Below are 25,467 nucleotides of genomic sequence, written 5' to 3' on the forward strand. Positions count from 1 at the left end.
GTCTTGAGTACCCATTTGATTGGCCAAACATAACATAAATATATTTTTCCAGATGGCTGACCATGAGTGCCGATCACATAGTAATCTCAATTGTTCTCATCGCCTTGGTAGTTAAATTTATTTGCTTTGACAATCGTGATCCTCTGCCGGATCAGTTGCGTCAATCAGGTCCAGTTGCCATCGCCGCCAAGGCTTCACAAACCACACCAATTGATGAAGAGCACGTTGAACAGGAAAAGGATACAGAAAATTCAGCTGCAGTCCGCACACTATTATTTACCATTGAAGATCAGAGTTCAGCAAATGCTTCAACTCAGACGGATCTGCTGCCACTGCGCCACCGACTGGTGGGTCCCATAAAGCCTCCACGCCCAGTTCAGGAATGCCTTGACATCCTTAACTCCACTGAAGAGGGCAGTGGACCAGCGGCCTTGAGTGACGAGGAGATTGTGTCTATTGTCCATGCCGGTGGCACTCACTGCCCACTCCACAAAATAGAATCTGTACTAGATGATCCCGAGAGGGGAGTGCGAATCCGCCGACAGATCATTGGCAGTCGTGCCAAGATGCCGGTTGGTCGACTGGATGTCTTGCCTTATGAACACTTTGACTACCGCAAAGTGCTGAACGCCTGCTGTGAGAACGTTCTGGGCTACGTTCCCATTCCCGTTGGCTACGCAGGACCCCTGCTGTTAGACGGAGAGACCTACTACGTGCCCATGGCAACCACCGAGGGTGCTTTGGTTGCATCCACGAATCGTGGCTGCAAAGCGCTCTCCGTTCGTGGTGTTAGATCTGTCGTGGAGGACGTGGGCATGACCCGTGCTCCGTGTGTAAGATTCCCCAGCGTTGCCCGCGCGGCCGAAGCAAAATCTTGGATCGAAAACGACGAAAACTACCGGGTGGTGAAAACTGAATTCGATTCTACATCGCGCTTTGGCCGTCTCAAGGACTGCCACATTGCCATGGATGGACCACAGCTGTATATTCGTTTTGTGGCCATTACCGGCGACGCCATGGGCATGAACATGGTGTCCAAGGGCGCTGAGATGGCCCTGCGCCGAATTCAGCTTCAGTTTCCCGACATGCAGATCATCTCGCTGAGTGGAAACTTCTGCTGCGACAAGAAACCGGCGGCCATCAACTGGATTAAGGGACGTGGCAAGCGGGTGGTCACCGAGTGTACCATTTCGGCAGCCACACTGCGTTCCGTGCTGAAGACAGATGCCAAGACACTGGTCGAATGTAACAAGCTGAAGAATATGGGAGGCAGCGCGATGGCCGGTAGCATTGGTGGCAACAATGCTCATGCCGCCAATATGGTGACTGCCGTCTTTTTGGCCACGGGGCAGGATCCCGCCCAGAATGTCACCTCGAGTAATTGCTCCACTGCCATGGAGTGCTGGGCGGAGAACAGCGAGGATCTTTACATGACCTGCACAATGCCTTCGCTGGAGGTGGGAACTGTGGGCGGCGGAACCGGGTTGCCCGGCCAGAGCGCATGCCTGGAAATGCTCGGAGTCCGCGGAGCTCACGCCACGCGGCCAGGAGACAACGCCAAGAAGCTGGCACAGATCGTCTGCGCCACGGTTATGGCCGGCGAATTGAGCCTGATGGCGGCGTTGGTCAATAGCGATCTAGTCAAGAGTCATATGCGGCACAATCGGTAAGTTTTACATCTACTACATGTTATTGATGACGGTGAAATTCTAACTTGTGATCCTTTTCTTGCAGATCCTCCATCGCAGTGAACAGCGCCAACAATCCTCTCAACGTGACCGTGTCCAGCTGCAGCACCATCAGCTAAGATTGGGCGCTGCAGGGGCGCCGACTTCTACCCTTTTGTACATAGAGTCTCTTTGAACGTGCAGGCCAGGCGTTGCAACTCATTTCTTTAGGTGTTACCTTGTAGTTGAATGTTTCACAAATTGCTTGATAGATATCCTGATTGGCCTGGCCAGGGTACCGTACAGCCAGCGTCCTCCACATCGGCAAATCGCTCCAAGCCAATGCTGAGGGCATAGGATGGGTTGATATTCGATATCCACTCCTGCTGCTACTTCCACTTAGATTGTACTTTTCGTCGTAACGCTATTTTTTTCTACCAATACATAACTGAATACTGAGTGATGATCCGCTGGAATCCACACCAGATGCCAGTCAGTGGAGCTATGACCAGGACTAGTGCAAGCGCTGAACTTGTAAAAATTATTTCCTAAGCGAAAAGTAGTACATAGGGTTTGTATAGTGATTAAATTAAAACTTTTAATTAGAGCGTGTACGATCGATATCGATATCTTAATTTCGGTTTTCATTTTTAACAAAAAATTATAAACACAAAGCGTAATGGATAAATGTCTTTTGTCGACGCTGCTCACGGGTTTACAAATCAGCACTTCATTTATTTTATTTTTAATAATAATAATTATTAATAAATTATTATAATTAATTTATAATAATTCACGGCGCGCTTTATTAATTAGTGTTTGTTGTGAGTGTTTTATTTCTCCATGTATGAATCGTATAAAAAGAACAAGAGCGAGCGGCGGTTAATTCTGATCGGTTGACTCCTTGGCCTCGGCCTCAGCATCCTCGTCGCCCTCCTCAACGGGCGGCACAGGGACATCGGCGCTGCTATCGGGCTGGACGATCACCTTCTTGGGACTCGGGCCGTAGCTGTCTGCCTCTGCTGAAATGGCACCAGACGGTCCGGGAGCAGCATCCTCATCCTCGTCGTCGTGAGTCGTCGACTCCGGTTGCAAGCTAGCCGCTGCCTCAGAGGCGACGCCGTTTTTCGCTTCCTCTACGGAACACTCCTCGGGATGTGAGACCTTGCGCTTGGCAATCCGTTCGCTGAGCGCCTTGTGTAGCTGGGCAATGTCCGCCGGTCGGCCCATGGCCAGGAAGATCTTGACAACGCCAGAGTTGTCGATGGCCGTTAGTCGTAGGGACTTTTGGCTGGCTCGCTCCGCCACCATGGCGGCCCAGACTTTGGTGTTGAGAAGCAGGCGCAGATTGCCAGAAGTGCGGAACACCACGCGCGAGTCGCCCCTTAAGTCCTTGGCGTCGTTTAAGCGCAGACTGCCGCGACCACGCTCCTCCCAGTTGCTGTTAAGAAAGGCGAATAGCTTGCAGCTCACGTCGATAATGTTGATCTCGTCCTCCTCGCCGGTGAAGGTCTCGACCTCCTCGTATTTGCGTTTCTGAGCGCGGCTCTCCTCATACTCCCGGGCCACATCCGTCAGGCTCTTGGCCTCGGCGGACTCCTTGTTGTTGCTGCTGCTGCTGCAAATGGATGAGGAGGCAGCGGCCTCGCTGGTCTCTGTGGTCTGGGCAGCGTTCTGAATGACGCTTGAGAAGAGCAATGGCGCCGAGGACGACGTAGCAGCGGTGGAGGAGGAGGCAGCCTCCTGGGCTGATACCGAGCTGGCTGCCGTATCTGCATCCGGCTCAGCGGTGACCTGTTCAGCATTGGGGGCCACCACACGTTCATGCACATTCTGGCCGAAGACGAACCCGCTGGACTGAACATTTGGCATGTTGTTCTTGGCTGCTGCAAACATGCTGGAGCGCTCAATGCCATTGCTACGCAGCTTGGTCAGCGGATCCGGCCGCTCGTCGACATCGTCGTCCTCCTTGTCGCCAGTGGACTCGGCTGCCGCAGATCCGGTGGCCACCACCTCCTCGTCATCGTCGTCGTCCTTGGACTCGCGCAGAAACGGATTATTCAGCAGGGCGCTGTCTTCACCTGCACTTGGGGATGTGGAACTATTGTTGGAGCCGCTGCTGTTTGCCAAGACTGCTGGGCGCAGGACAGCACCGCCCAGGCGAGAAGCCTTCAAGGTGAAGCCACCTCGGAAACAGTTAGTTTCGACTGACGCTTCTGGAAACAAGGGGGAAAAAACAAGACTCGTTTGTCAGTTTGTTGCGAACTCTTCAAGGGCACAAGATTCGCGATATTTGGCAACTTTAAGTTATAGCAAGCATTACAGCTTGTTTTGCTACGCTTACCATTATTTTCAGACATTGCAAACTAGTCTACTTGCAATTTTAAAATATAAATTGCCAAATCTTTTACAGAATAGAGCGTTCTGTGTAAAGCCTGCCGTATTGTTATCGCTGTGTTATCGCTGTCACTATCGATAAGCGCCGGCGATGGCGCTCTGTTGTCAACACTGACTTTTTCAGTGTTGCTTACTTGCCGCTGAAAAACAAGAAATTTACAAGTCATCGACAGAGTGTTTGCCCAAAAAGATCGGCAATAATAGCATTTTAACAAAGAATTACATTCAGCAACGGCTAATCAACAATCGTATTAGACATGGCTCAGACTCTGGAGGATAAGTCAATCTGGGAGGACGGGGAGGAGTCCCTGGGCGAGGAGGTGATGCGTATGTCCACCGATGAAATTGTGAGCAGGACTCGCCTGATGGACAACGAGATCAAGATCATGAAGAGCGAAGTGATACGCATAACGCACGAGATTCAGGCGCAAAATGAGAAGATCAAGGACAACACCGAAAAGATCAAGGTAGGGATGACAATGAAACGCCACCCTGCCAAATAGCCTCATTTGTTAAGTACTTCCCCATTAGGTCAACAAGACACTGCCCTACCTGGTGTCCAATGTAATAGAGCTGCTGGATGTGGATCCACAGGAGGAGGAGGACGACGGCTCCGTCACCGTTCTGGACAACCAGCGAAAGGGCAAGTGCGCCGTCATCAAAACATCCACTCGACAGGCGTATTTCCTGCCCGTCATCGGCCTGGTTGATGCCGAGAAACTGAAGCCAGGTGATCTGGTCGGAGTCAACAAAGACTCCTATTTGATCCTGGAAACCCTGCCGGCAGAGTATGATGCCCGCGTAAAAGCCATGGAAGTGGACGAGCGACCTACAGAGCAGTACTCCGACATTGGAGGTTTGGACAAGCAGATACAGGAGCTCATCGAGGCAGTGGTGCTGCCCATGACGCACAAGGAGAAGTTCAAAAACCTTGGCATTCACCCACCCAAAGGTGGGTATCTCACTCGAACAAATGTCACACAACCATATTAATCCTTGCCATTTACAGGTGTCCTTTTGTACGGCCCCCCTGGAACTGGCAAAACATTGCTGGCCCGTGCCTGCGCCGCTCAGACAAAGTCCACCTTCCTCAAGCTGGCAGGTCCCCAGTTGGTGCAAATGTTCATCGGTGATGGTGCCAAGCTGGTGCGCGATGCCTTCGCCTTGGCCAAGGAGAAGGCGCCTGCCATTATCTTCATTGACGAGTTGGACGCCATTGGCACCAAGCGTTTCGATTCGGAGAAGGCCGGTGACCGTGAGGTCCAGCGAACTATGTTGGAGCTTCTTAATCAGCTCGATGGCTTCAGTTCCACTGCAGATATTAAGGTGATTGCGGCCACCAATCGCGTAGACATTCTGGATCCTGCTCTGCTGCGCTCTGGTCGTCTGGATCGTAAGATCGAGTTCCCACATCCCAACGAGGAAGCCCGTGCCCGTATTATGCAGATTCACTCGCGTAAAATGAACGTTAGCAATGATGTGAATTTCGAGGAATTGTCCCGATCCACGGATGACTTCAACGGCGCCCAGTGCAAAGCCGTCTGTGTGGAAGCTGGTATGATCGCACTGCGTCGCTCCGCCAATTCGGTTACGCACGAAGACTTCATGGACGCCATCATGGAAGTGCAGGCGAAGAAGAAGGCTAATCTTAACTACTACGCTTAGACTAAAAATTTGCAGTTTAACTTCACATTGTCAGCTCCCATTAAAATAAACCATGGAAATGTAAAATTTTTCAGTTTCGATCTGAGTTGCCCCTTGAAGATCGCCTTTAAAATAACATCGCAACGGCTCTTAAAAGTAACTAGAATGGGAGACGTACTGAAATCAATACCCAACCTTTTTAAAATAAACAAAAATATATATCAAATGTCGAGCGATTCATTGGTTTATCAGTACAACATTTACATTCTGAGTACGATATTTTTTAAATATCTAAAAAGGTCGGTTTTAGAATTAATAAAAAATATTACATCGGGCGAAATTAGATGATAAATATTTACACGCACACTAATTAACCTAGAGGGATGATTTACCAAGTTACTAAGACTAACCAGTGGGATCGAGTGTGTTAGCGCCATCCGGCGCCGCAGATGTCGTGCCACTTCCCCCTTGTGACGCTGCATCGACAAGGGACGTGGCAGTGGTTGATGAGGTTTCCGTAGAGGAGGACGCGGCCACAGCATCGTGAGATGAAACTGCGGCGGCAGGTGGTGTGACGCCCACACCTTCGACCACTGCGGCTACAGGTGCTGCTTCCGCTCCAACCGGCGCCAAGTTAACTGGCGCAGCAGCAATGTCATCTGCAGCTGGCTGCTGTGCCGGCTGATCCGGCTGCTGAAATGGACGCCTCATGTACATGATGATGCCCAGCAGTAGAGTTAGAACGGTAATCATGTACAAGTCCCAATTGGCAGCAATATTTTCATCCATGTAGAAGATGAACCTGTAAGGTGACTAAAGGGGAACAACATTAAAAAGCTAGTAAACAGTTTATCCATAGGGTTGGGTAATCACCTCCTTGATTGATTCAATCGTGGCCAACATTTGTAGCTTAAAAAGCGCAATGGCCACAGGCACTTTGGCGTCTGAATTGGTTTCCGCAGCCAAATCGTATAATCTCTTTGCCAGATGCCAGTCTTTCTTCATTCCGAGCCCTTGCTCGTGCATGTATCCCAAGTTGAACATGGCTTGGGCATTATATTGCTGCTCAGAGGCTTTCCTGTAGGGATTGATGCGGTTATAAGTCGTTTTCACACTTCATAGTTCATATTCAACTAACCTGTAAAGAGCAGCGGCAGTCTCGAAGTCCGTCGAAGTACCCCAACCGTAGTAATAGTAATCGCCCAGCTTGACTTGGGCCGCAGAATAGCCCTGTCCGGCTGCTCGTTTCCAGTAGTAGAAGGCACGAATCAGATCTTCGTGCCGATCGTTGAACACATGCACCTCCTTGCGGTCTAGTAAAAAGGCGGCATTACTTTGAGCCACCTCATAGCCCATTTCGGCCATCAACGAGTACTGCATGTAGGCCTCGTCGATGCGGTTATTTTTATAGTCGCTGTAGGCCATCATCAATCGGCTGCTCCAACGGCCACGCTCCGAAACAGTCTTGAAGAACTGGAATTAGCAAATATGAAACGGGTTAGAAAATAATTAACATATTAATTGAACAATAAACTTACTTCTACTGCTGCTGGACATGAACGCAGCATTCCCATACCGTAGGCATTCATCACTCCCAGATTATAATAGGCTAAAACATGGCCTGATTGGGTGGCCAGGTTGAAGTACTTAAAGGCTAACTTGTAGTCGGTTTTTACACCATTGCCAGCTGGAAAAGAAATTTAAATTGTATGGTTCCTAGAAACCCAATCAATAAAATGAAGGTTTATTTACTTACTGAAATACATGTTGCCCAGCTGCAGTTGCCCATCAACCCAACCTTGATCAGCCGCCTGAGTGAAATAGGATAATGCCTTGATGGAGTCTTTGGGAACACCTAAACCCTTTAGATACATGAGGCCCAGTCCGCTTTGACCAACTGGATCCCCCATTTCAGCGGCCTTGGAGAAGTACTAAGAAAAATATAATAATACATATTAGAAATATTAATCAAAAACTGTTATCTACATTATGCGCACCCCAAATGCTGCATCATTATCGGCCCTGATTTGATCACTTCCTTCCAGATAAAGCTTGCCTAAAAACGCGATGCCAACTGCACTACCTGCATCGGCGGCCATTTTGAAATATTCCAAAGCCTTTTGATGATCTTGCTCGGTGACCTTGCCGCCCTGATAGTACACCTGACCCAATCCCACCTGCGACTGGATGTCGCCTTTATCGGCCAGAAGTTTGTAATAGTCGACAATCTCAGTTTCGGAACTGCCGGGATTCTCTAGGTCATCCAGCAGTCTTACCCGATGCACAACCGGCCCATTGGCGAAGGTTATCTTGGAAGCCACTTTTTTGGCTACTCGCTTGTAGTGGATCAGCGCCTTCTCACAGCTAATGGGCACATTGATGCCATAAAGATAGCGATACCCCATGGCCATTTGCGCCGGAGTATTATCACCGAGGGCAGCCAGGCTATAGTGGATCAGTGCCAGGGGCTGGCTTACATTTTTACCGCCAACGCCCACCGAATAAAGGAATCCCAGGCCCATGTGAGCCTCTGGGACGCCTTCGTTGGCCAGACTCTCAAACTCATCGACAGCATGGTTGAAATCAAAGTCCATCCATTGACCCAGTAGGGCGGCCCAGGCTAGTTCCGCCCTCGCCTTGAGGTGATTAAATGCAGCAGCCTTCTTAAGCAAAATCATGGCTACTCGCTTATCCGTGCTTGGCTTGGCCAACATGTCCATTGCGTTGTCGTACACGGTTTGAGCTGGAAAAATTGCAATCAGCAACTGCAAAACAAATAAAACGATGCCCACTTACCTTCTATTTGGTCTGGGGTAAGTTCTAACACTTCAGTGGATTTGCGTTTGGCTTCGATGCGCTCGATCTCGGCTTTCAGCTTTTGCCGCCTGATCAGACTTTCGTTCCACAGGCGTTCGAACAGGGAAGCCGGCATAACCTTCGTCCTGGAAGCAAACTTTGTGGACTCCTTGGGTTTGTCTGCCTTGCGTTCGTTGCTTTCCGACGGAACCCGCGACTCTGATTCCGCCGTGGTCACCTCCTCCGCCTCCGCCTGGGTGGAGGGCTCATTGGGCAGCGTTGGCGTGGCTGTTCCCGTGCCCAATCCCGTTCCCGTACCCGTACCTGTGGCCGAACCCAAACTGCTGCCCGTACCATCAATGTTGGGCCCTTGGAGCTCCTCCGCTCGCAGCTGCCAGGCGAGAAGCAGCGCCAGCAGGCACATCCAGCTGTTGGCCTTCATCGTCGCCTATCTGCCTTTCTCGATGGCAATGTGGATGTACAACGGCAATTTTGGTCTTCGCCTTTGCTGCGTCTATATGGTGCTCTTCCACTTCTGACGTGTTGTGTTATTTACTGTTTTCTTGGGGCGCAGGGTCGGCAAAAAGAGTGGATTGCTGCTTCTGGGTGGATTCGTTTGACTTACTGGTAGCTCATTTTGGCCACCTCGACTTGGTGGTGGTTGGAATACCTTGGTTCGGTTTCCTTAATTTTTCACACGTAAGATTCTTTTTAATCTTTTTTGTTGCAATGCTTAGTGCTGCGAACGGGCCGAGGTTTGTGTGCCAGTGCTGCAAAGCACCGCGTCTAAAACAGTCTTTTCCAGGGGCGTCTCCAAAAATATTTTCGCGAATTAAAAAGGAGTAATAAAATCGAGACAGGCTTATAAATATTTAGTCAGGACGATATCAAAACTTAATTACAACTTTTTTTTATTATTACAAGCTACATTTAATAATATTACAATTTGCCTAAGCCTGACGGTAAAACATAAAATTTTAAAAATATTTGTACATTTCTTTAAAACGTATATGCACCAAAATGTGGAAATTATGCTCAACAATTATTTCCCGGGCAACTGCGATAGTTAACGTCTAGAATGTCTTACCCCGAAAAATTCCCAGGGCTTGCTAGCTACGCCCCTGGATTTTCCGGCTGTTGTTTCGTTATGCAAAGGAACGCGCAGAGTTTAACCAGAAGGAAATCTGAATTGGAACTGTTGACGCGCAATCGAAAGTGATAATTACGAGCGGGAATAATTAGAATACGAGGAAGATTTCCGCCCGTGTGAATCACCAACTTTTGTCTCGTCCAATCCAAGTCAGCCACTGAGCAGCCGGCATGGAGATGAGTGTAAGTAGAAGCTGCGACCTGCGTGCCAGACACCCAGACCCAAAAGTCACAGCCCAAAACCAAATTGAAAACCGAAACCAGTTCCAACCCGCGCTTCAACCGAGTGAGTCGCACAGCGAATCACTCTTCGAGCTCAGCCGTTAGTGCTGGTGAAAGTTACAGCTGTTGCGTTCGCTACGTTCGCTACCTAGTAACCGCCACCTGTGCCCCGATTCCTAATCCTCCAGTCGACACCTGTTATTTCAGGCTGCCATGTTCGCACGCGTTTCCTTCTACCCCACCCTGCTGTACAATGTCCTGATGGAAAAGGCATCGGCCAGGAATTGGTACGATCGCATCGATGAGCATGTGATACTGGGAGCACTGCCCTTTCGCAGCCAGGCCAATGACGTAAGTATCCCCACGGAACCAAGCCTGAAATCCTTCTAAATCCTTGTTTAACCGCTCAGCTCATTGAAAAGGAGAACATGAAGGCGGTGGTGTCGATGAACGAGGACTATGAGCTGACCGCCTTCTCCAACAACACGGAGAAGTGGCGAAAGCTTGGCATTGAGTTCCTGCAGCTGGCCACCACCGACATCTTTGAGTCGCCCAATCAAGAAAAGCTCTTCCGCGGCGTGGAATTCATAAACAAGTTCCTGCCTCTAAAGCAAAGAATTGGTGGCCTAAGTTCCTCCTACCAGCCGGAGAACGTGGGTTCTGTCTATGTGCACTGCAAGGCTGGTAGGACGCGAAGTGCCACTTTGGTGGGATGCTACCTCATGATGGTGGGTTGGTTATCTATTTGCACGTAGCTCTTAAAAAAAAGCTCACAACTTATCCTTTGCAGAAGAACGGATGGACTCCGGATCAGGCGGTTGACCACATGCGTAAGTGCCGACCGCACATTCTGCTGCACACCAAACAATGGGATGCCCTCCGGTTATTCTACACAAACAATGTGGAGACGAAATCATGACCAAACCTGGACAATAGCCCAAATTTATTGTTTACAGTAGATTACCATACGTAACAAAGGTGGTGCCTGTTACCCAACTACTTTAGTGCTGATTTTCTTGTTGAATATACAATTTTCTACAAAACCCGCTCTGTGCAGCTGTGACTTTTTACAATTCTTTATTTAATGCTTATCGCGAAACTATGAATAAATAACTGGTGTTTCGTGGTTCATCAACTGATTGCTCCTTTGACATTTAAGCCTTCTCGGCATCCTTGCCCTTGATGGCCCAGAAGCGCTTGATACCATTGGCCAGACCCACATCATTTTGGATGAAGTAGAAGAGGCCGCCCAGCGTGGCCACCGAGATGATGATCAGCGCAATGTGGGCTACCTTGGGCAGGACGTTTCCAACGACAGATGGCCGCATGTAGTCAACTACCATGGCCTCCACGCCCCTGCGTTTGGTGAATGAGGAAAATATAAGTAAAGGTTTAATTTTCCTCAAGGATATCTTACCAATGGGTGTGGATGACGACAGAGATGGCCATGAGGGCGTCCAATACCTGGGATGGAGCTATGAAGGCAGCTGGAATGACGGCCAGTAGGCCGGCGGACACAATTCGCTCCACAGTCCAGAGCAGGGTGTGGCTGGATCCAGCGGAAGCCATGCGGGGCGCACTCACGGAGATCTCGCGCACGACGGGCTGCATAAGCAGTCGAGGATTACCATTTAGTATGATTAGCCACCACTGAATTTTTCAACTCTAAACACTTACCGCTACAATCTTGGCCACGGCCAGGGGCTGGACCACCGCCTTCCGCTGGACATTGGCCACCAGGGTGGAGTAGCTCTTCAGGGGAGTGATGCGAGCCGACTTAACAAGATTTGCGGCTAATTGGGATACCAACAAACGGTTTGGTTATATAATGAAAGCTGTTTTGCGTCCAATAACAAGGCGATTTGCCATCCAGTGGGTCCTTACCATTGCAACGGACAGCGCCACGCAGAAGCAACGAGAGGGACATGTTGGGATGTGTAAATATTGAGAATTTTCAGCTCAAAATAAAAACTCTATCGCTCCGTTCGGTTTGGGCCGATTTGTCTAAAAAATTACACAGCACTGGGCTAGTGCAGTCAGCTGTCATCGATTTGTTATCGGTAAACAGTAGCGGTCAAGATATTGTCCCACAATAATAAGGGAAGCCCAGTAAAATATTTTGAACTCAACAAACAATTAAAGGGTGTAATAAATAATAAGAAAACATTTAGTTCAAGGCATTTATTTAACTGCTTTAATTATTTGCACAATACATTTGAGATTCGTTTGGGACGGAATGGCTGTTACACGTAAAAATTGTGATGATCTTACAAACTAAGTTTAAAATTTGCTTAAAACTTTCTAAAATTCGCATTCTAAGGCACGCAATTGCTCCTAAAAGTGACTTTATGTTGGTTGTAAAATTTTTGTAAATTTCGTTGGATGGAATAGTTAAAAAATACTTTTGATATTATTAAGCTAATAAACTCCTAACCTGGACTAAGACCACGATAACGAGGCCAGTCAGTTGAAATTTTAGTGTCGCTGCTCCTGCTCGGTAAAAGTCCCAATCAAATATGATGTTGGAGGCATCCGACGGCTTCCAAGGATTCAATCCGTCATCGAAGTGCATGGGACAGTCGTCACGCTCCCTTTCGTACTCCACGGCATCGATGGCTACGGCAGCGCCCTCCGAGTGGTTCCACGAGGTCACATCTTGCTCCAGTTTGCAGAATGCGCCCACAGCCTGCGACATGAGGACACGGTTGAGGTCGGCACGCTGATAGACCCAGCAGCGATACTTGGACAGCGGATCCAAATCGTCGTACGTAATCAGGTAGGACTTGAGGTTCTCCTTCCAGAAGCCAATGCACTTCATGCGGTAATCGGGATCACTGTAGATATCAACGGGACGACCCAAGTGATCCACCGACAGGCAATAGTTTTCATCCACCGCCAATTCCTTTTGATCTGTATCGCAAACCGATAAATCCGAGATGTTTTGCTTGCAATGGATATCGGGACGCGGACTCAGAGTGACACCACCAAGAATTCTGTGAAATATACACATTAATTATACGTTTCATGCTACGATTGCAAAACATTACAAACCTCGTTCTGAAGGGATGCTCTCCTCGCTGCGTAAAGTTGAATTTTCCCGCAACGGGGCAACGAACAGGCACAGGATTTCGAGCAAGAAACAGATCATATTTCCATGCCTCCGAATTGGGGAACTGAACCCAAGAGCAGACTGTACTAAAATCGTCCTTGATCACAGCCAAACCCTTGCGGTAGCGAATGATGTTGTGGTGGCGGGGCATAAAGTCAAAGCACACGTAATCCTTCTGGCAACCGTCGACAGTGAGGCGAGCCATCATCACACGATTACCCCGTCGCTCTCGGCAAACATAGATTGTCTTTCGGTATCGAGCTTTATCCGGATAGTACGTCTCGTTTATGTGGGTCTCACTGATCGAGACATCGGCATCAATGTTGGCAGTGTTCACCCATTCTCCGCTAAAGTTTTGTGGTAGCGTGCAACCGGGTTCCACAAACTCAGCCTTCACTGGCGTCAGCTTTAGACGCTCCGGTGACGTTTCTGGCGTCTTCAGTGTGTTACATTCGGCCGTAATGGAAACGCCCACGTAAAGATCATCGTCACGATTCTTAAGGAAGCAGCGGTACTTCTCATCCTTACGCGACTCCTTTGTGTTGGCCACGGCAAAGTAGTGGTTCTTGCCCACAAACCAATCGCCCAGGCAGCTGAACTCCACGGTGCCGGTGAATGTGCCCTCCATACCCTCGCACTGCTGATAGGTGACGTTGAACTTCTGGTTCTGGATGAGGAACTGCGTTCCTGCCGTTTGACAGGACTGAATGCGAGCGTCGGGCTTATCGCATACGCCCGTGAATCGGAATCGGTTCTATAATAAAAGTTCAAATCAAGATCACTAATCAACATAAAATGGATATGTTTCTAGACCCTTAACTAAACCGCACCATGTGCAAATTATGTGATCTATGAATCTATTTTGATCTTACCTGGTACGTAAAATGCCACACTCCCTCCAGCGACGATCGGCAGTTGATGGGCACAAAGTTCTCGTTAAAGAGCGTTATCAACTGCTGGTCATCCTTAACACCACGACACACATAGTCCACGGTGGGTTCCTGTCCAGCGGGTATGCCCACGCAGGGCCCCTCAAACTTTTCGAACACATTAAGGGTGCGGATGATGGTCCTGACACAGTGATAGCAGTCCTTGGATCGCTCCTTGAAGACAAATGAGTACTCGTCGCCCTTGTGGCGCATGTAGTTGATGCAGTAGCCTCGGCTGGACATCGAGGTGGCGTCGATCACCGTCAGCGTGGGCAGGCCCGTTTCCCACGAGAACCACGATCCCTGCAGGATCTTTGGAATGATGCAGTTGTCCTTCTGCACCAGGTTGTACTGACCGAGGGCTGTAAAATGGATGGGCTTTAGTTTCGGGTGGCCAATTCACATGATTCACTTGGAGCCTTGGGTGTGGCTTGGGAATCGAATCACTGACCTGAGCCCATTAAGCCCACCAGGCAGATAGCAGCCAGGTAATAATGCATTGCGTGTTTGGTGTCCTCAGAACTAACAACTAAACATATTTATTACAATTTACTTTCAAATGGAAGCAACCAAAGGCGGTTTTAGTCAGAAACAATAGCAAAACACGCAACAAACACAAATTACCAATGATGGGCAAAGGCGACCTTACTAACACTGGCTTTAACGAAGAGCTAGCTGCACAGCACTGGCTGATAGCTATTAATCCACTCTTTATCAAATTGAGCGTTACTTTTTGAACTTAAAAATAGAGATTAATATTATTTACATATATGTATTTTTTTACGACTTTTCCTGGATAATCTAGACTCAAGTTTATGCTGTATGCAGCATAACTACTTCGTTGTATGCAATAGCTAATACAAATATATAATATCAACTCTTTTAACAATTCCTAAGAAAAATCGTTTCTATTAAAACGCTTTTTAGACTTACTCTATAATCTTAATGACACGTACTCAGACAACAAAGAGCTGTAAAAGATTAACCCAACCATACATTTTGTAATGAAATATTATTACTTGAACCTCAAGTTTAAATTTTTAATTAGCACTAGTTGAGCTATTACATACACATTGCCGTTTAATACAATTAGATATGAGATTTATTAATAAAGCTTAATTTATAAAAAAAAATGTTTCCATATCTATATATAGATTTGAATAAACACGCTTTTTGCAGTCTAGGGTTAATGGCAATGGAGTCTGGAGCCCCAGAAACGGGCACATCGAACCCGAGGAAGAACGCCCCCGCAATTATTCAACGGACTGCAGTTTGAACCTTTTCGTCACTTGTGCGGAATTAGCACAGCAATTTTCGCCATTACCGCTGCTAATCGGGTCATATATGGTGCGATTATGATCGCTGTACAGATATTCCTGGAATGTGATTCACATGCACGGAGTTCCTAAGCTGCAGTCCCCATATAGTACGTTCGAACTTTGGAGTCCCACACTAGTGCGAATGGCGTGTTTGCTGATAAGTCCGGCGGAGCGTCTAGGTGAACGGTGTTTGTGCCTCCATCCACGCCTTATCTGCTGGCAAAGGTCATCTTGGACTCCGAGCATGATCGGCGATCAGACAGCGGCGATTTGGTGTGCCAAGTCTATATGGTAGCAGCTCGATCGGAGGCCTGCCAGTATCAATTGAGCCGGCGACAGCAACAGTTCTCGCATCTCAACCGAATCTTCTCGAGAAATCCCAACACAAATGGGTTAGTGACACGCGCTGCCTGGTAGTGTCAACCCCCATTAATAATACGACTTTAAATCTTTGAACCCAGCAACTGCAACCAGCGGCAGTGGACTCCATCTGGAGGCCATCGATCGCATCGGCTCCATTCCCCTTGTGGAATCCAGTGTGAAGCGGGTGGAGACCATCTACGATAAGGTGAAGAACAACAATAGGCTATTCTCATGGTATTTTGAGACGGCGGAGGCCACCATTTCGGCCGCCTACGAAACCATCCAGCCGGCGGTCAAGCTCTTCGAGCCATCCATTCAGCGCCTGGACAACGTGATGTGCAAAAGCCTGGACATTCTGGAGCAGCGCATACCACTGGTCTATCTGCCGCCCGAAATGGTAAGTAGTCGGCTAGTAACTCCCCCCCATGCGCTGACAAAAGGGCATAATTCTCTGCTTGAAGATGTACTGGAACACCAAGGAGTACATGTCCGATCACCTGGTGCGTCCGGTTCTGAAACGCGCCGATTCTGTCAAGCAAATCGGTAATGCTGTCCTCGAGAGTCCACTTACCACTTATGCAGCCGAGCGCATTGATGGCGCTTTCACAGTCGGCGATAAGTTCGTGGACAAGTACCTGGTGCCCATCCAAACAGATCAGGATCAGACCGATGGTGAGTCCTGGTATCTCACATCTGGGTTAATCTTCAAACGCATGTTGGGGAATCTATTACATTTCATTTTATTTTAAACTGAAGTTCTTATATTTTGGCACTTTTACTAAACTAACTATTTATAATTCAAAATTGTTGTAGTGAAAAAATTGGTTTCGGCCCTGAATGATAACTTTTCGCCGATTCGACAACAATTAAACCGAATGTTTGGCCACAAAAGTTAGTATGCAAAATTACATATTTCTCCATATAACTAGAGATAATCAAAATCATATGAAAGATAGTTTAGTTTGCCAAAAGTTTTACATAAAAAGTAAGCGAAAGCAAGTGATTTGAAAAGTCAGCATCCAGGCAAATCACCTTAAGGTGCACTCATCTCATAGTTTATTTATAAATGCCCACGTTGTCGGGAAGGTTATCTCTGGGGAACGGCGGATTCATTGAAACCTGAAGCCAGAGAAAGTTGCGATAAGCTGAGCTCTGGCCGGAATTTGCTCTCTCATGCTCAAAAAAAATTGTATAAGACACTTATTCCGAGTATCCGCCTTGCAGGCCCACAGGAGGATGATAACGAGGCCGTGCCGGACGAGAGGGGCGCCATCAAGGCGATCCATCATGGTCAACGCTTCTCCCGCAAACTGAAGCGCCGCCTTACCCAAAGAACCATCGCAGAGGCTCGCGCCCTCAAAAAGCAGAGCAAGGAGGCGATCCACGTGCTCTTCTATGCCGCAGAATTGGTCAGTAAAATTCAGTAACCTATTTGCTTTAATTTTTGAGTATCATTTGGTAAAAAAAAAAACCATAAGATTACAGTAACCAATTCAAATTACTTACGAAATGATTACGCAATGTCTGTTTGTATTCTGGTGTACAACCGTAACCCAAATAACACTTTTAAACGAAACCCATTCCACAGATTGCCACCGATCCCAAGCAGGCCGTTCAAAAGGCCAAGGAACTGTGGGTCTATCTCAGTGCAGATGAACCCGAAAATCAAGCGAGGCCCGCCACTCTGGAGCAGTTGATTGTGCTACTGACCCGCGAATCGGCTAGGCGTGTGGTTCATCTAGTGAACTTCAGTGCTCATGTGGCAGCCAACATACCCAGGTTGGTAGATCCCGCCTCCATCCTTATCTTTCCATGTGAACCCCTTCGAACCAAACCTTACAGAAACCTGGCGCACACGACAACAGAGGTTGCCCACCATATTATCTATATCAACCACCGCATCATCACAATCTCACGGCTGGACAAGGTTAAAACCATCTCCAAAGAGGAAGCTGAATCTCTTTTCAAGCGCATGCTGGCGTTCTATGGTAGCCTTCAGGGCCTGACCAATGCCTACCTGGTAAGAAAGGATGTGATACTAGCAGTCAGACGGAAGATGATTATATATATTAAATATATTCGACAGGAGCGCGTGGCCAGCTTTCTATCCGGACGCATGGAGGCCGAGAAGGTGACGGGCAGCGATGGCGGCAATTCCAACCACCGGTCATCGCGGAGGAGGCAGGATCCGAACCATTATTCAGCCACCCACAATAACATCAACGGCGTCTACTAGCATTGAATTCTTTATTGCTATCGTATTTTTATTTCTGTTTCTCCGTGCATATACGGAAAATACACTAAACGATATTGTACATCTATTTTTAACATAATGCATTTGTCAATAATATAAGCCTAACTTCACGCTTAACAATACAACGCGGACTTTTATCCAAAATTATTATAGACTCATATTGCCAATAAAGCATTAGGTATTGAAAGAATTCCTAGGGTGCTTTAAATTCTTGCTTTAATTTATTTAAATAAGTTCGCTTTGTAATACGCAAGCTCTTTGATGCTTTCTCGGATGTCGTCCAGACTACGATGCGTGAAAGATTTTTTGGGAGCGGAATCCAGAATTGCGGGATGCCATCGCTTGGCCAGTTCCTTGATGGTGGACACATCGACGATGCGGTAATGCAGGTAAGCATCTACCAATGGCATGAATTTCATAATGAATAGTCGGTCGGTGTAGACGGAGTTCCCACCAAGCGGACAGGCGCGCTTTGGTATGTTCTTCTCGAGATAGGATAGCACTAGATTGGAGGCTTCTTCGAGATTCACATCCGAGCTCTTGCATCGATCAATAAGACCTGAATTGTAATGATGTTTCATGCACCACTCGTTCATCGAGTCGTAGACCTCCTGCGGATGGTTGATGGCAAAGCATGGTCCCTCCGACTTCACGTTCAGGTCCTGGTCCGTAATGATGCAGGCCACCTCGAGGATTTTGTCCTTTTCAATGTCCAGCCCGGTCATCTCCAAGTCCATCCACACGATGTCCGTGTCTAAGCCACAGGTGCTGCTCATTCTGTCATTTGAATTGAATGCGATGTGGCTCCGAATTTGGCGGTTCAGGGACAATCCGACGCGTCGAAGGTGAGCAAGCATATATAGCTGTAGCGCAGGTTTCTTTTTGCTAAATGTAAATATGCGGCGGTTTTACCATGTGTTTGATAACATGGTATCGTTACGATAACAACTGGTCACACTACAGGCACATTGCCCAACACTGAAAGGGGGATTCCTGTCATTACAGGAACAAAACAAATCGAATATTATGTTCATACCCAAATAATTGCAGAATAATTTGTTCAGCATTCTTATTTGTATCCACCAAAGTCGAAAGTAATTGTAATTAAAGTTAAAGGTTTTATGCGATAACGACTTGGAGCCATTTTAACTACAGCGAACGGTAATTTCTAACAAACCGCGCACGGTCACTCTGTCGAGTTGATATTTTTATCAAAAATTGTTGTACGGAAAACGCAAAAGGTGTCGTTATTGTTGCAGCATGTCCTCCTCGTCGGCCAGAGACCAACCGGGAACCTCCCATGACAACTTCGAGGAATTCTACACAGAAGTAAGTGTGGCGGACGGAACCGCAGGCTCAGTTTTTATTCTACACTGGGTCGGGCTCCTTGCACGGCAGCCGCTCCAAATAAACTAAACCCTTGTTATTATGTACACTTTAGTAAATGATTTTGTGCCTATATTGCAGGTGAAAGAAATTGAAAAACGTGATTCAGTTTTAACTCCTTCTCAACAAATTGATCGTTTACTTCGTCCAGGTTCAACGTACTTCAATCTCAATCCGTTTGAGGTGCTCCAAATCGAGCCCGAGGTCGAATTGGCGGATATAAAAAAGCGATACCGCACCTTGTCAATCCTCGTCCATCCAGACAAGAATCCCGACAACCAGGAGCGCGCTCAAATGGCATTCGATATTGTGTCGCGTTCCTGGAAAATCCTCGAAAACGAACTCACGCGCAAAAGGTGTCTGGAGGTGTACGAGGAGGCAAAGGGGCGAACGGATCAAATGGTGAGTTCCAGTTCCTCGGAGCATTAAGCTCTATGATCGTCCGGCTTTAGAATAATTGAAAATCCAATTGCAATGGCACATTTTCTTTATTGTACTGTATTATATTAATTTGTTCGTTACCTTTCAGATTGCAGAAAAGCGTAAAAAGCTTAAAAAAGAGGGTCGGCCCACTGAGCCAATACCCGAGGACGATCCCACCAAGTACAAGCACGCCATCTACGTTATGGTCATGAAACTGTTTGCCGACATGGAGCGTCGACGGCAAAAGCTCGACCAACGCGACCAGGAGGAGCGAAAGCGAAAGCGCGAAACGGAAATCGAGGAGGAGGAGCGGATAAAGGCGGACCGCGAATGGCAGCAGAACTTCGAAGAGTCGCGCCAGAGCCGAGTAAACAGCTGGCATGACTTTCAGTCGGGTGCCGGCAAGTCCAAGAAAGCCAAGAAACAAAAACATATGACCGGCATGATGGTTCCACCAAAATTTAAGCCCGAGTCGCGATAATATAGCTTCCCAGCGCGGCGCCGCTCCTTCACTATCGCCAGATCACCTCCGCCAAACCGCGTCGCGTTGCACATGAATATTTTTACATTTTTTTTATAAGTATCCTTTGGAATTGTAATTGACACGTGCATAAAATATAGATGTAAGAAACACATTTCCGTCTTGCCTCTTTCCTTCTACAATGGATGGCTTGGACCATCTCCTTCGATCACAGTTCTGTGTACAAGGATGCGGTGAAAACAATATCGCGCTTGATAGCAGCCGACGCCTCCTCCATCTTCGACTGCAGTCCCGGATTGCCAATCCGAATGGCGGCCGTTTTAACATCACGCAGCGTTTCATTCAGCTGCTGAATGCAGCGAACAATGATGCCCTCCTGCACCGTCGTCAGTTTCATAATCTCAGCAAAGGGCTGTGAATTGGATTAAATGGACAGATATGAGGATAGGCAAAATTGCGTCCTACAGGGCTTCTTACCTTATTTCTAGCCCACTCGTAGACCACCTCCAGCAGACCAAAGTTCAGGCGATTATCGGTCTCGATGGCTGCCTGAAAGCGCTGCTCCTCGGCAAGAATTGTATCGTTGATCTGCTCAAATGCCGCCACGCACTCCTTCAACGCCTCTGGTATTACCGGCTTATCCTGCATCTTCGCCTGGAAGACAAGGCCGGAGAGCAAGGCGGCTATTTCTGCCGGCTCGAGATCGTTGAACATGTTGCATAGTATGAGCTCCGTGATAAGTAGCTCATTTTGGCCCATCTCACAGGCCACTTTTCCCTTAAGTGTGACCTCGTCCAGTTCATCTATGTATTTCAGGGCTCGCAGCACCTTCAATTTGTTACAATAGTCCGGATAGAGGGTCAAATTTCTCGCGGAGTTCTTGAAGCGCAGCTCCTCGATGTGAATCTCCAGCATTCGGCGCTCGTACACTTTGGCGAACTCCTGTTCGAATCCGGCAATGTTGGTATGTGGCAGAAATTCGCCAACCTTACGGAGCAGGTGATCAACGTAGTTCAGCATGGCCACCTCGCTGTCAGCGTTCACGATTATTTCCTTGGAAAGATTAACGTATTTGATGTTATCCGGGTTGTCAATGTAACTCTCATTGAGCTGGTTTAGCTCGGTCACCGCCTTGACCACCGATCCACTTGGCGGGGAGTCCTTGAACCGCTCCAGCTGCCGCTGCTCCCAATTCCGGATAATCGCATCTGCATCGACTTTCAATGTGCTCTTGGTGATACTGATAATGTCTATAGCCTTGATGTCCAGCACAGTGTGTCCTCCGATTCCCACTGGTTGGAAGGTCATGTTTCTAGGCGTCAGCGAAAGTATTTTGTAATAGAGCTCGCCTTGCTGGAGGCTGTTGCTATCCTTTGCCTTGAATTGATGGTCCAGCACTAGCACCTTATAGATGGTATCCTTGCCCGGGACAGATTTGGTGTTGAGTAGAATGGCCAGTTTGTTGTAGTGCTTGCCCTGCGTGATCACAATGACGCGGCCAGCTTTCAGTTCCTTTTGGATCTTGGGTTGAGTAACAACAAATTTCTGAAAAAAAAAAAATGTATGGTGGAGTTCATAAAATGCAGTTGCAATTGTACGTATATCCTACCATGATGCGGTGCTTTTCTTTCCAATACTCCACGGCTTTGTCATAAAAATTGACAAGTGGTTGCAGATGTTCGCCGAGAGTTGGGAGCATGGCAAACTTGTCTTCGGCCAGACGAAGTTGCTTCTGCTGCGTAGGCAATTGGAGCTTTAGGTTAAACTCCTTGAAACTGAACTTCATGATATCCTCCACCTTGATACTCTCGATGCGCAGACATGTGAGGATTACCGCATAGCGCAGAATGAACTGTGACTGCAACTTCTCCGGCAGGCCCAGAATCATGGGCCGTAGCTCCATCGATGGTGGCACACTGCCCTTGCACATAATGATCGCCGTACCTGTCTCGTCGTGCCCACGGCGTCCAGCTCTGCCGGCCATTTGGATGTATTCGCCTGGTTTCAGGTTACGCATCTCCAGTCCGTCAAACTTTTTGCAGGAGTCGAAGACCACAGTGCGCGCGGGCATGTTGACGCCCATGGCAAACGTTTCGGTGGCGAAAAGCAGCTTAACTAGCCCATTTTGAAAGAGCATCTCGACAATCTCCTTAAGAATGGGCAAGATGCCGCTATGATGCACACCTATTCCTCTCTCCAAAGCGTCCTTGAGAACAAGAACCTGCGGAATTGTACGGTCCGGTGGCTTCAGCTTTGCCAGACACTGCAGGAAGAACTTCTGCACTGCACCCTTCTCCTTTTCCGTGTTCAGGTCCACTGACTGCAAAGCGGCCAAATTGGAGTCGCACCGATTGCGGGACAGAGTGAAAGCCACCACTGGCATCATGTTGCTCCGCCTCAGGAAGTCAATTAGTCCGATCCAGGTGTACTGCTCCTGCTTGGCATTTAAATGGTTTCTTGGCCCACCACCGCCGCCCTTGGCCTTGCCTTGCATCTCCTTCTTGCGCTCCACGGCCTTCTCGTAGTTACCCTGCAGATATTTTCCCTGGGCGTCCACCAGGAGGAAGATGTCATCGCGACTCTTTCCTCCAGCACCAGTATAGAGGAAATGCGTCAGAGGCACTGGTCGTTTTAAAGTGCTGATCACATAGACCTTTCTCTTCTTGGTGCTCCCAACCCAGTCGGCCAATTCCAAGGTATTGGGCACGGTGGCACTGAGCATTATAATGTTAACATGTTCGGGCAGGAGTATAATGACCTCCTCCCAGACATGTCCTCTTTCTGGGTTATTAATATAGTGCACCTCGTCGAAGATCACCCACTCCAGATCCCGCGTGACATCGCTGCCGCAATACAGCATTGAGCGGAGAATCTCGGTGGTCATGATCAGACAAGAGGCGGTGGGCTCTATCTGCAGGTCACCTGTAATAAGGCCCACATCCTTGAAGGTTTTTCGGAAGTCGCGGTACTTCTGATTGGACAACGCCTTGATCGGCGATGTGTAGATGGTGCGGGTGAGATCACGCTTGGACAGAGCGATGGCATATTCAGCTACAACTGTCTTGCCAGCAGATGTATGCGCTGCAACGAAAACGTACTGGCGTTGTTCCAGCTTGAGAATGGCCTGCTTTTGAAAGACATCCAGTTCGAAGGGGAAATCCATGGCGGGGCATGGTATCTGCTCTTTAAAGTTATTGATGGGTTGGCTTATGTCCACCATTTCGGCCCAATCGCTCTTGAAGTTCTTGGTTGTGGTGGAAATGTTTAGCACAGGCTTTAGGTCAGCCTTCATAATGTGATCGTCCACGTCTCTGAACTCCTCTGAAGGTAATTGCACGTTCGACTGTTTTGGACTTTTAGGCGTTCCAGTGGAGCTTGTTTCCTCACTACGCGTAAGCTTCATCCACTCCTGGACGTCCAGATCCTGTTCTAGGTTTTCCAATAGATCAACGTTACTGGGATCGGCGACCACAGGCGGCAGTGTTACAGATTGCGATTGGAAGAAGTCGTAGCCAGAGCTGAAGCCCGGTGGCACCGTTAGCAGCTTGTCCCCGAACTGAAAGTTGCTGACATCCAGAGCTGCGATCTGCTGGCGCTGCTCATCGAAACCGCCTGGCCAAAAGGGAAAATTGGAGTGGGAGCCACGCGTCGCGTCTTCCAGCAAGCCCGGCTCCCGCTGCATGGACATCGAGTTGTTGGCATTGGCGCCCACGGCCTCCAAGTCCAATTCCACGAACTCAAGTATGTGACCACTCTGGTCGCGGCGAGGAGCCAACTTAGTGCTTCCCGGGCAACGGGGCGCATGCAACAGGCGCATCGGATCGAATTTGCGGGGCAAAACATCCGGCAGGGGATTGTGGAGGGACAGCTCCGGTCGCAGGATATAGTTGCGCAGCCGTTCGAGGTTATCCTCGCCCCTAATCTCATTCATTTTAATAGTTTATTCCTGGCGAAAATAACTTTGTTTAGCATTTGCCAAAATACAAGGAAAAAATCAACAAGAGTCGGCAGATAATTTGGATGGACTGGTCACCCTAAAAATCGAGAAACAATCGCGTAACGAATTGCATCCCGTGCAGTGTGCAAAGATATTTTAATTTTTTTAATTAAAAATAATTTTAACGAATTTATTCCAAAATTTATATTAAGTAAAACAAAAACTCAATAATTATTGCAGTAATATATTTGTATTGATAATTCGTCATCAATACGGAAGATGATCTTGCACATCTCTATGGCACTGTTTACATAAATGGCACGCTGTTAGAACCAGATTTCCGCACACGGAATGAAAATGGTTCTGTTTACTTGCGACGGAACACTTCGACCTTGAGGGGGTGGCACTTGTCGTCCGGCACATCGGCGCCCACTGCGATGGAGACATCGCCCTGTGGACAGGCGCTCAGAGCCACCAGAAGATTCATGTCGGCCACAAACTCAATGAAATCCCCCTTGCGCGCTGGACTTGCCTTGCAGAAATACTGATGCGTGTCCCGTGTAAATCCGGTGCACATAAAGATGTTCCACACGTCGTGTACATCCTGCTCGGTCAGCCCGCGCTCCTCCACCACCGCCTTGACTAGGGAACTGTGGCAACTGCCCACCCGATCCTTGCCCGTGATTAGCTTGTAGGTGTAGTCGTCGCACCGTGTTCCAATTACGTCGTGCAGAGCACCGCCATCCTCATCGATGCCATAGGCGGCAAGGGAATCAAACACAAAGGTGGCCATGGGACGCAGGTGGGGCAGGCAGCTCCACAGACGATCGTAAACGCGCAGATGCGACGAGTGCAGCTGGCGCGTCTTGCCCGAGTAGAAGCGCTCGGCGGTGTTCTCCAGATTCCAAAAGTTCATGTCGCCCACCTGAGAACCTTCGTGGACAGTGACGCGGCACAAATCACCCTCTTGCATTGTCCAGGTGCGTGCCTCCCGTTTGGGCACAATCAGTGTCTCCACAAGATCGCCAGTCAGGGCACGATAACGTTTATTCTGTAGTCTCCGAGTCGGATTAGATTATTTTATCATTGTATTATTGCTATTGTTCGCGTTACTTACATCATACTCCTCCTTCGAAACGATCGAAGCTGCGGGCTTGTCATAGCAGATGACTGGCGGTTCCTTTTCAAAGGTTCGGGGCTTGGCACCGCGCCCACACCAGGAGGCGGGGGCGGCGGAGGTTTCAGTGGGAACAACAGCAGCCATGGCCAGTGAAACGTTTTTCGCTCGTGCAGCAGGTAAGAAGCTAATCAGAGAGTAAATATGTTGTGGTCTAACTAGCGATCGAATGACTACTGATCTCGCTCCACAACTGGACTAAACAGGTAGGTCC

General features: G+C 48.3%; 12 protein-coding genes across 21 annotated transcripts in view; 5 read left to right on the forward strand and 7 right to left on the reverse strand.

Moving 5' to 3' along the window:
• Positions 1-2,300, forward strand: part of Hmgcr (HMG Coenzyme A reductase) — a 17,669-nt gene extending 15,369 nt beyond the window's left edge. Inside the window, exons 5-6 of the mRNA NM_170089.2 lie at positions 53-1,666; positions 1,735-2,300. Coding sequence (NP_732900.1) covers positions 53-1,666; positions 1,735-1,807 — 1,687 coding nt within the window. The 3' untranslated portion in view covers positions 1,808-2,300. The remainder of the gene's footprint in view (positions 1-52; positions 1,667-1,734) is intronic.
• Positions 2,245-4,142, reverse strand: RanBP3 (Ran binding protein 3). 2 transcript variants are annotated; one of them, NM_001275952.1, is made up of 2 exons: positions 4,012-4,142; positions 2,245-3,880 (listed from the first exon to the last, which is right to left on the reverse strand). In NM_001275952.1, the coding sequence occupies exons 1-2, from the start codon at positions 4,025-4,027 to the stop codon at positions 2,550-2,552; spliced, it is 1,347 nt and encodes a 448-aa protein (NP_001262881.1). In that variant the 5' UTR covers positions 4,028-4,142; the 3' UTR covers positions 2,245-2,549. The 2 variants fall into 2 exon arrangements, with proteins under 2 accessions (NP_001262881.1, NP_651178.1); NM_142921.4 differs by having other exon boundaries at positions 2,245-3,883.
• Positions 4,143-4,183: 41 nt separating this feature from the next.
• Rpt5 (Regulatory particle triple-A ATPase 5) lies at positions 4,184-5,931 on the forward strand. Its single transcript, NM_079740.4, has 3 exons — positions 4,184-4,531; positions 4,596-5,016; positions 5,074-5,931. Exons 1-3 carry the CDS (start codon positions 4,322-4,324, stop codon positions 5,727-5,729), a joined length of 1,287 nt encoding a protein of 428 aa, NP_524464.1. The 5' UTR covers positions 4,184-4,321; the 3' UTR covers positions 5,730-5,931.
• On the reverse strand, positions 5,931-9,865 carry Hrd3 (HMG-coA reductase degradation 3). Of its 2 annotated transcripts, NM_001275953.1 has the most exons (8): positions 9,592-9,865; positions 8,505-9,315; positions 7,706-8,451; positions 7,465-7,639; positions 7,247-7,395; positions 6,847-7,181; positions 6,582-6,786; positions 5,931-6,521 (listed from the first exon to the last, which is right to left on the reverse strand). In NM_001275953.1, exons 2-8 carry the CDS (start codon positions 8,944-8,946, stop codon positions 6,114-6,116), a joined length of 2,460 nt encoding a protein of 819 aa, NP_001262882.1. In that variant the 5' UTR covers positions 8,947-9,315; positions 9,592-9,865; the 3' UTR covers positions 5,931-6,113. The 2 variants fall into 2 exon arrangements, with proteins under 2 accessions (NP_001262882.1, NP_651179.1); NM_142922.3 differs by lacking the exon at positions 9,592-9,865 and having other exon boundaries at positions 8,505-9,325.
• PTPMT1 (Protein tyrosine phosphatase, mitochondrial 1) lies at positions 9,647-10,914 on the forward strand. Of its 2 annotated transcripts, NM_142923.3 has the most exons (4): positions 9,647-9,836; positions 10,083-10,226; positions 10,286-10,603; positions 10,666-10,914. In NM_142923.3, exons 1-4 carry the CDS (start codon positions 9,825-9,827, stop codon positions 10,792-10,794), a joined length of 603 nt encoding a protein of 200 aa, NP_651180.3. In that variant the 5' UTR covers positions 9,647-9,824; the 3' UTR covers positions 10,795-10,914. The 2 variants fall into 2 exon arrangements, with proteins under 2 accessions (NP_651180.3, NP_732901.1); NM_170090.2 differs by lacking the exon at positions 9,647-9,836 and having other exon boundaries at positions 9,916-10,226.
• SdhD (Succinate dehydrogenase, subunit D) lies at positions 10,791-11,908 on the reverse strand. Its single transcript, NM_142924.3, has 4 exons — positions 11,760-11,908; positions 11,553-11,668; positions 11,293-11,480; positions 10,791-11,231 (listed from the first exon to the last, which is right to left on the reverse strand). Exons 1-4 carry the CDS (start codon positions 11,800-11,802, stop codon positions 11,030-11,032), a joined length of 549 nt encoding a protein of 182 aa, NP_651181.1. The 5' UTR covers positions 11,803-11,908; the 3' UTR covers positions 10,791-11,029.
• Positions 11,909-12,044: 136 nt separating this feature from the next.
• Positions 12,045-14,571, reverse strand: udt (undicht). Of its 2 annotated transcripts, NM_170091.2 has the most exons (5): positions 14,538-14,571; positions 14,365-14,442; positions 13,857-14,275; positions 12,927-13,738; positions 12,045-12,868 (listed from the first exon to the last, which is right to left on the reverse strand). In NM_170091.2, the coding sequence occupies exons 2-5, from the start codon at positions 14,411-14,413 to the stop codon at positions 12,289-12,291; spliced, it is 1,860 nt and encodes a 619-aa protein (NP_732903.2). In that variant the 5' UTR covers positions 14,414-14,442; positions 14,538-14,571; the 3' UTR covers positions 12,045-12,288. The 2 variants fall into 2 exon arrangements, with proteins under 2 accessions (NP_732903.2, NP_651182.2); NM_142925.2 differs by having other exon boundaries at positions 14,365-14,571.
• A 593-nt stretch (positions 14,572-15,164) lies between these two features.
• Lsd-1 (Lipid storage droplet-1) lies at positions 15,165-17,970 on the forward strand. Of its 4 annotated transcripts, NM_170092.3 has the most exons (8): positions 15,546-15,624; positions 15,694-15,992; positions 16,057-16,267; positions 16,409-16,486; positions 16,820-17,004; positions 17,184-17,374; positions 17,438-17,615; positions 17,682-17,970. In NM_170092.3, the coding sequence occupies exons 1-8, from the start codon at positions 15,621-15,623 to the stop codon at positions 17,829-17,831; spliced, it is 1,296 nt and encodes a 431-aa protein (NP_732904.2). In that variant the 5' UTR covers positions 15,546-15,620; the 3' UTR covers positions 17,832-17,970. The 4 variants fall into 4 exon arrangements, with proteins under 4 accessions (NP_651183.3, NP_732904.2, NP_001262883.1 ...); NM_142926.4 differs by lacking the exon at positions 16,409-16,486 and having other exon boundaries at positions 15,165-15,624; NM_001275954.1 differs by lacking the exon at positions 16,409-16,486.
• Positions 17,827-18,796, reverse strand: CG10214 (uncharacterized protein). Its single transcript, NM_142927.3, has one exon. It carries the CDS (start codon positions 18,704-18,706, stop codon positions 18,071-18,073), a length of 636 nt encoding a protein of 211 aa, NP_651184.1. The 5' UTR covers positions 18,707-18,796; the 3' UTR covers positions 17,827-18,070.
• Positions 18,797-19,019: 223 nt separating this feature from the next.
• CG10375 (uncharacterized protein) lies at positions 19,020-20,292 on the forward strand. 2 transcript variants are annotated; one of them, NM_142928.3, is made up of 3 exons: positions 19,020-19,178; positions 19,317-19,637; positions 19,765-20,292. In NM_142928.3, exons 1-3 carry the CDS (start codon positions 19,110-19,112, stop codon positions 20,137-20,139), a joined length of 765 nt encoding a protein of 254 aa, NP_651185.1. In that variant the 5' UTR covers positions 19,020-19,109; the 3' UTR covers positions 20,140-20,292. The 2 variants fall into 2 exon arrangements, with proteins under 2 accessions (NP_651185.1, NP_001163704.1); NM_001170233.1 differs by having other exon boundaries at positions 19,387-19,637.
• On the reverse strand, positions 19,707-24,167 carry tst (twister). Of its 2 annotated transcripts, none has more exons than NM_079741.3 (3): positions 21,749-24,167; positions 20,617-21,684; positions 19,707-20,551 (listed from the first exon to the last, which is right to left on the reverse strand). In NM_079741.3, exons 1-3 carry the CDS (start codon positions 24,068-24,070, stop codon positions 20,348-20,350), a joined length of 3,594 nt encoding a protein of 1,197 aa, NP_524465.1. In that variant the 5' UTR covers positions 24,071-24,167; the 3' UTR covers positions 19,707-20,347. The 2 variants fall into 2 exon arrangements, with proteins under 2 accessions (NP_524465.1, NP_001262884.1); NM_001275955.1 differs by having other exon boundaries at positions 20,218-20,551.
• A 138-nt stretch (positions 24,168-24,305) lies between these two features.
• Positions 24,306-25,435, reverse strand: CG10208 (uncharacterized protein). Its single transcript, NM_142929.4, has 2 exons — positions 25,194-25,435; positions 24,306-25,127 (listed from the first exon to the last, which is right to left on the reverse strand). Exons 1-2 carry the CDS (start codon positions 25,338-25,340, stop codon positions 24,444-24,446), a joined length of 831 nt encoding a protein of 276 aa, NP_651186.1. The 5' UTR covers positions 25,341-25,435; the 3' UTR covers positions 24,306-24,443.
• Between the last annotated feature and the right edge of the window lie 32 nt (positions 25,436-25,467).

Source organism: Drosophila melanogaster, chromosome 3R (genome assembly GCF_000001215.4).
Source record: "Drosophila melanogaster chromosome 3R".
In the NCBI taxonomy this organism is placed as follows: Eukaryota; Metazoa; Arthropoda; class Insecta; order Diptera; family Drosophilidae; genus Drosophila; species Drosophila melanogaster.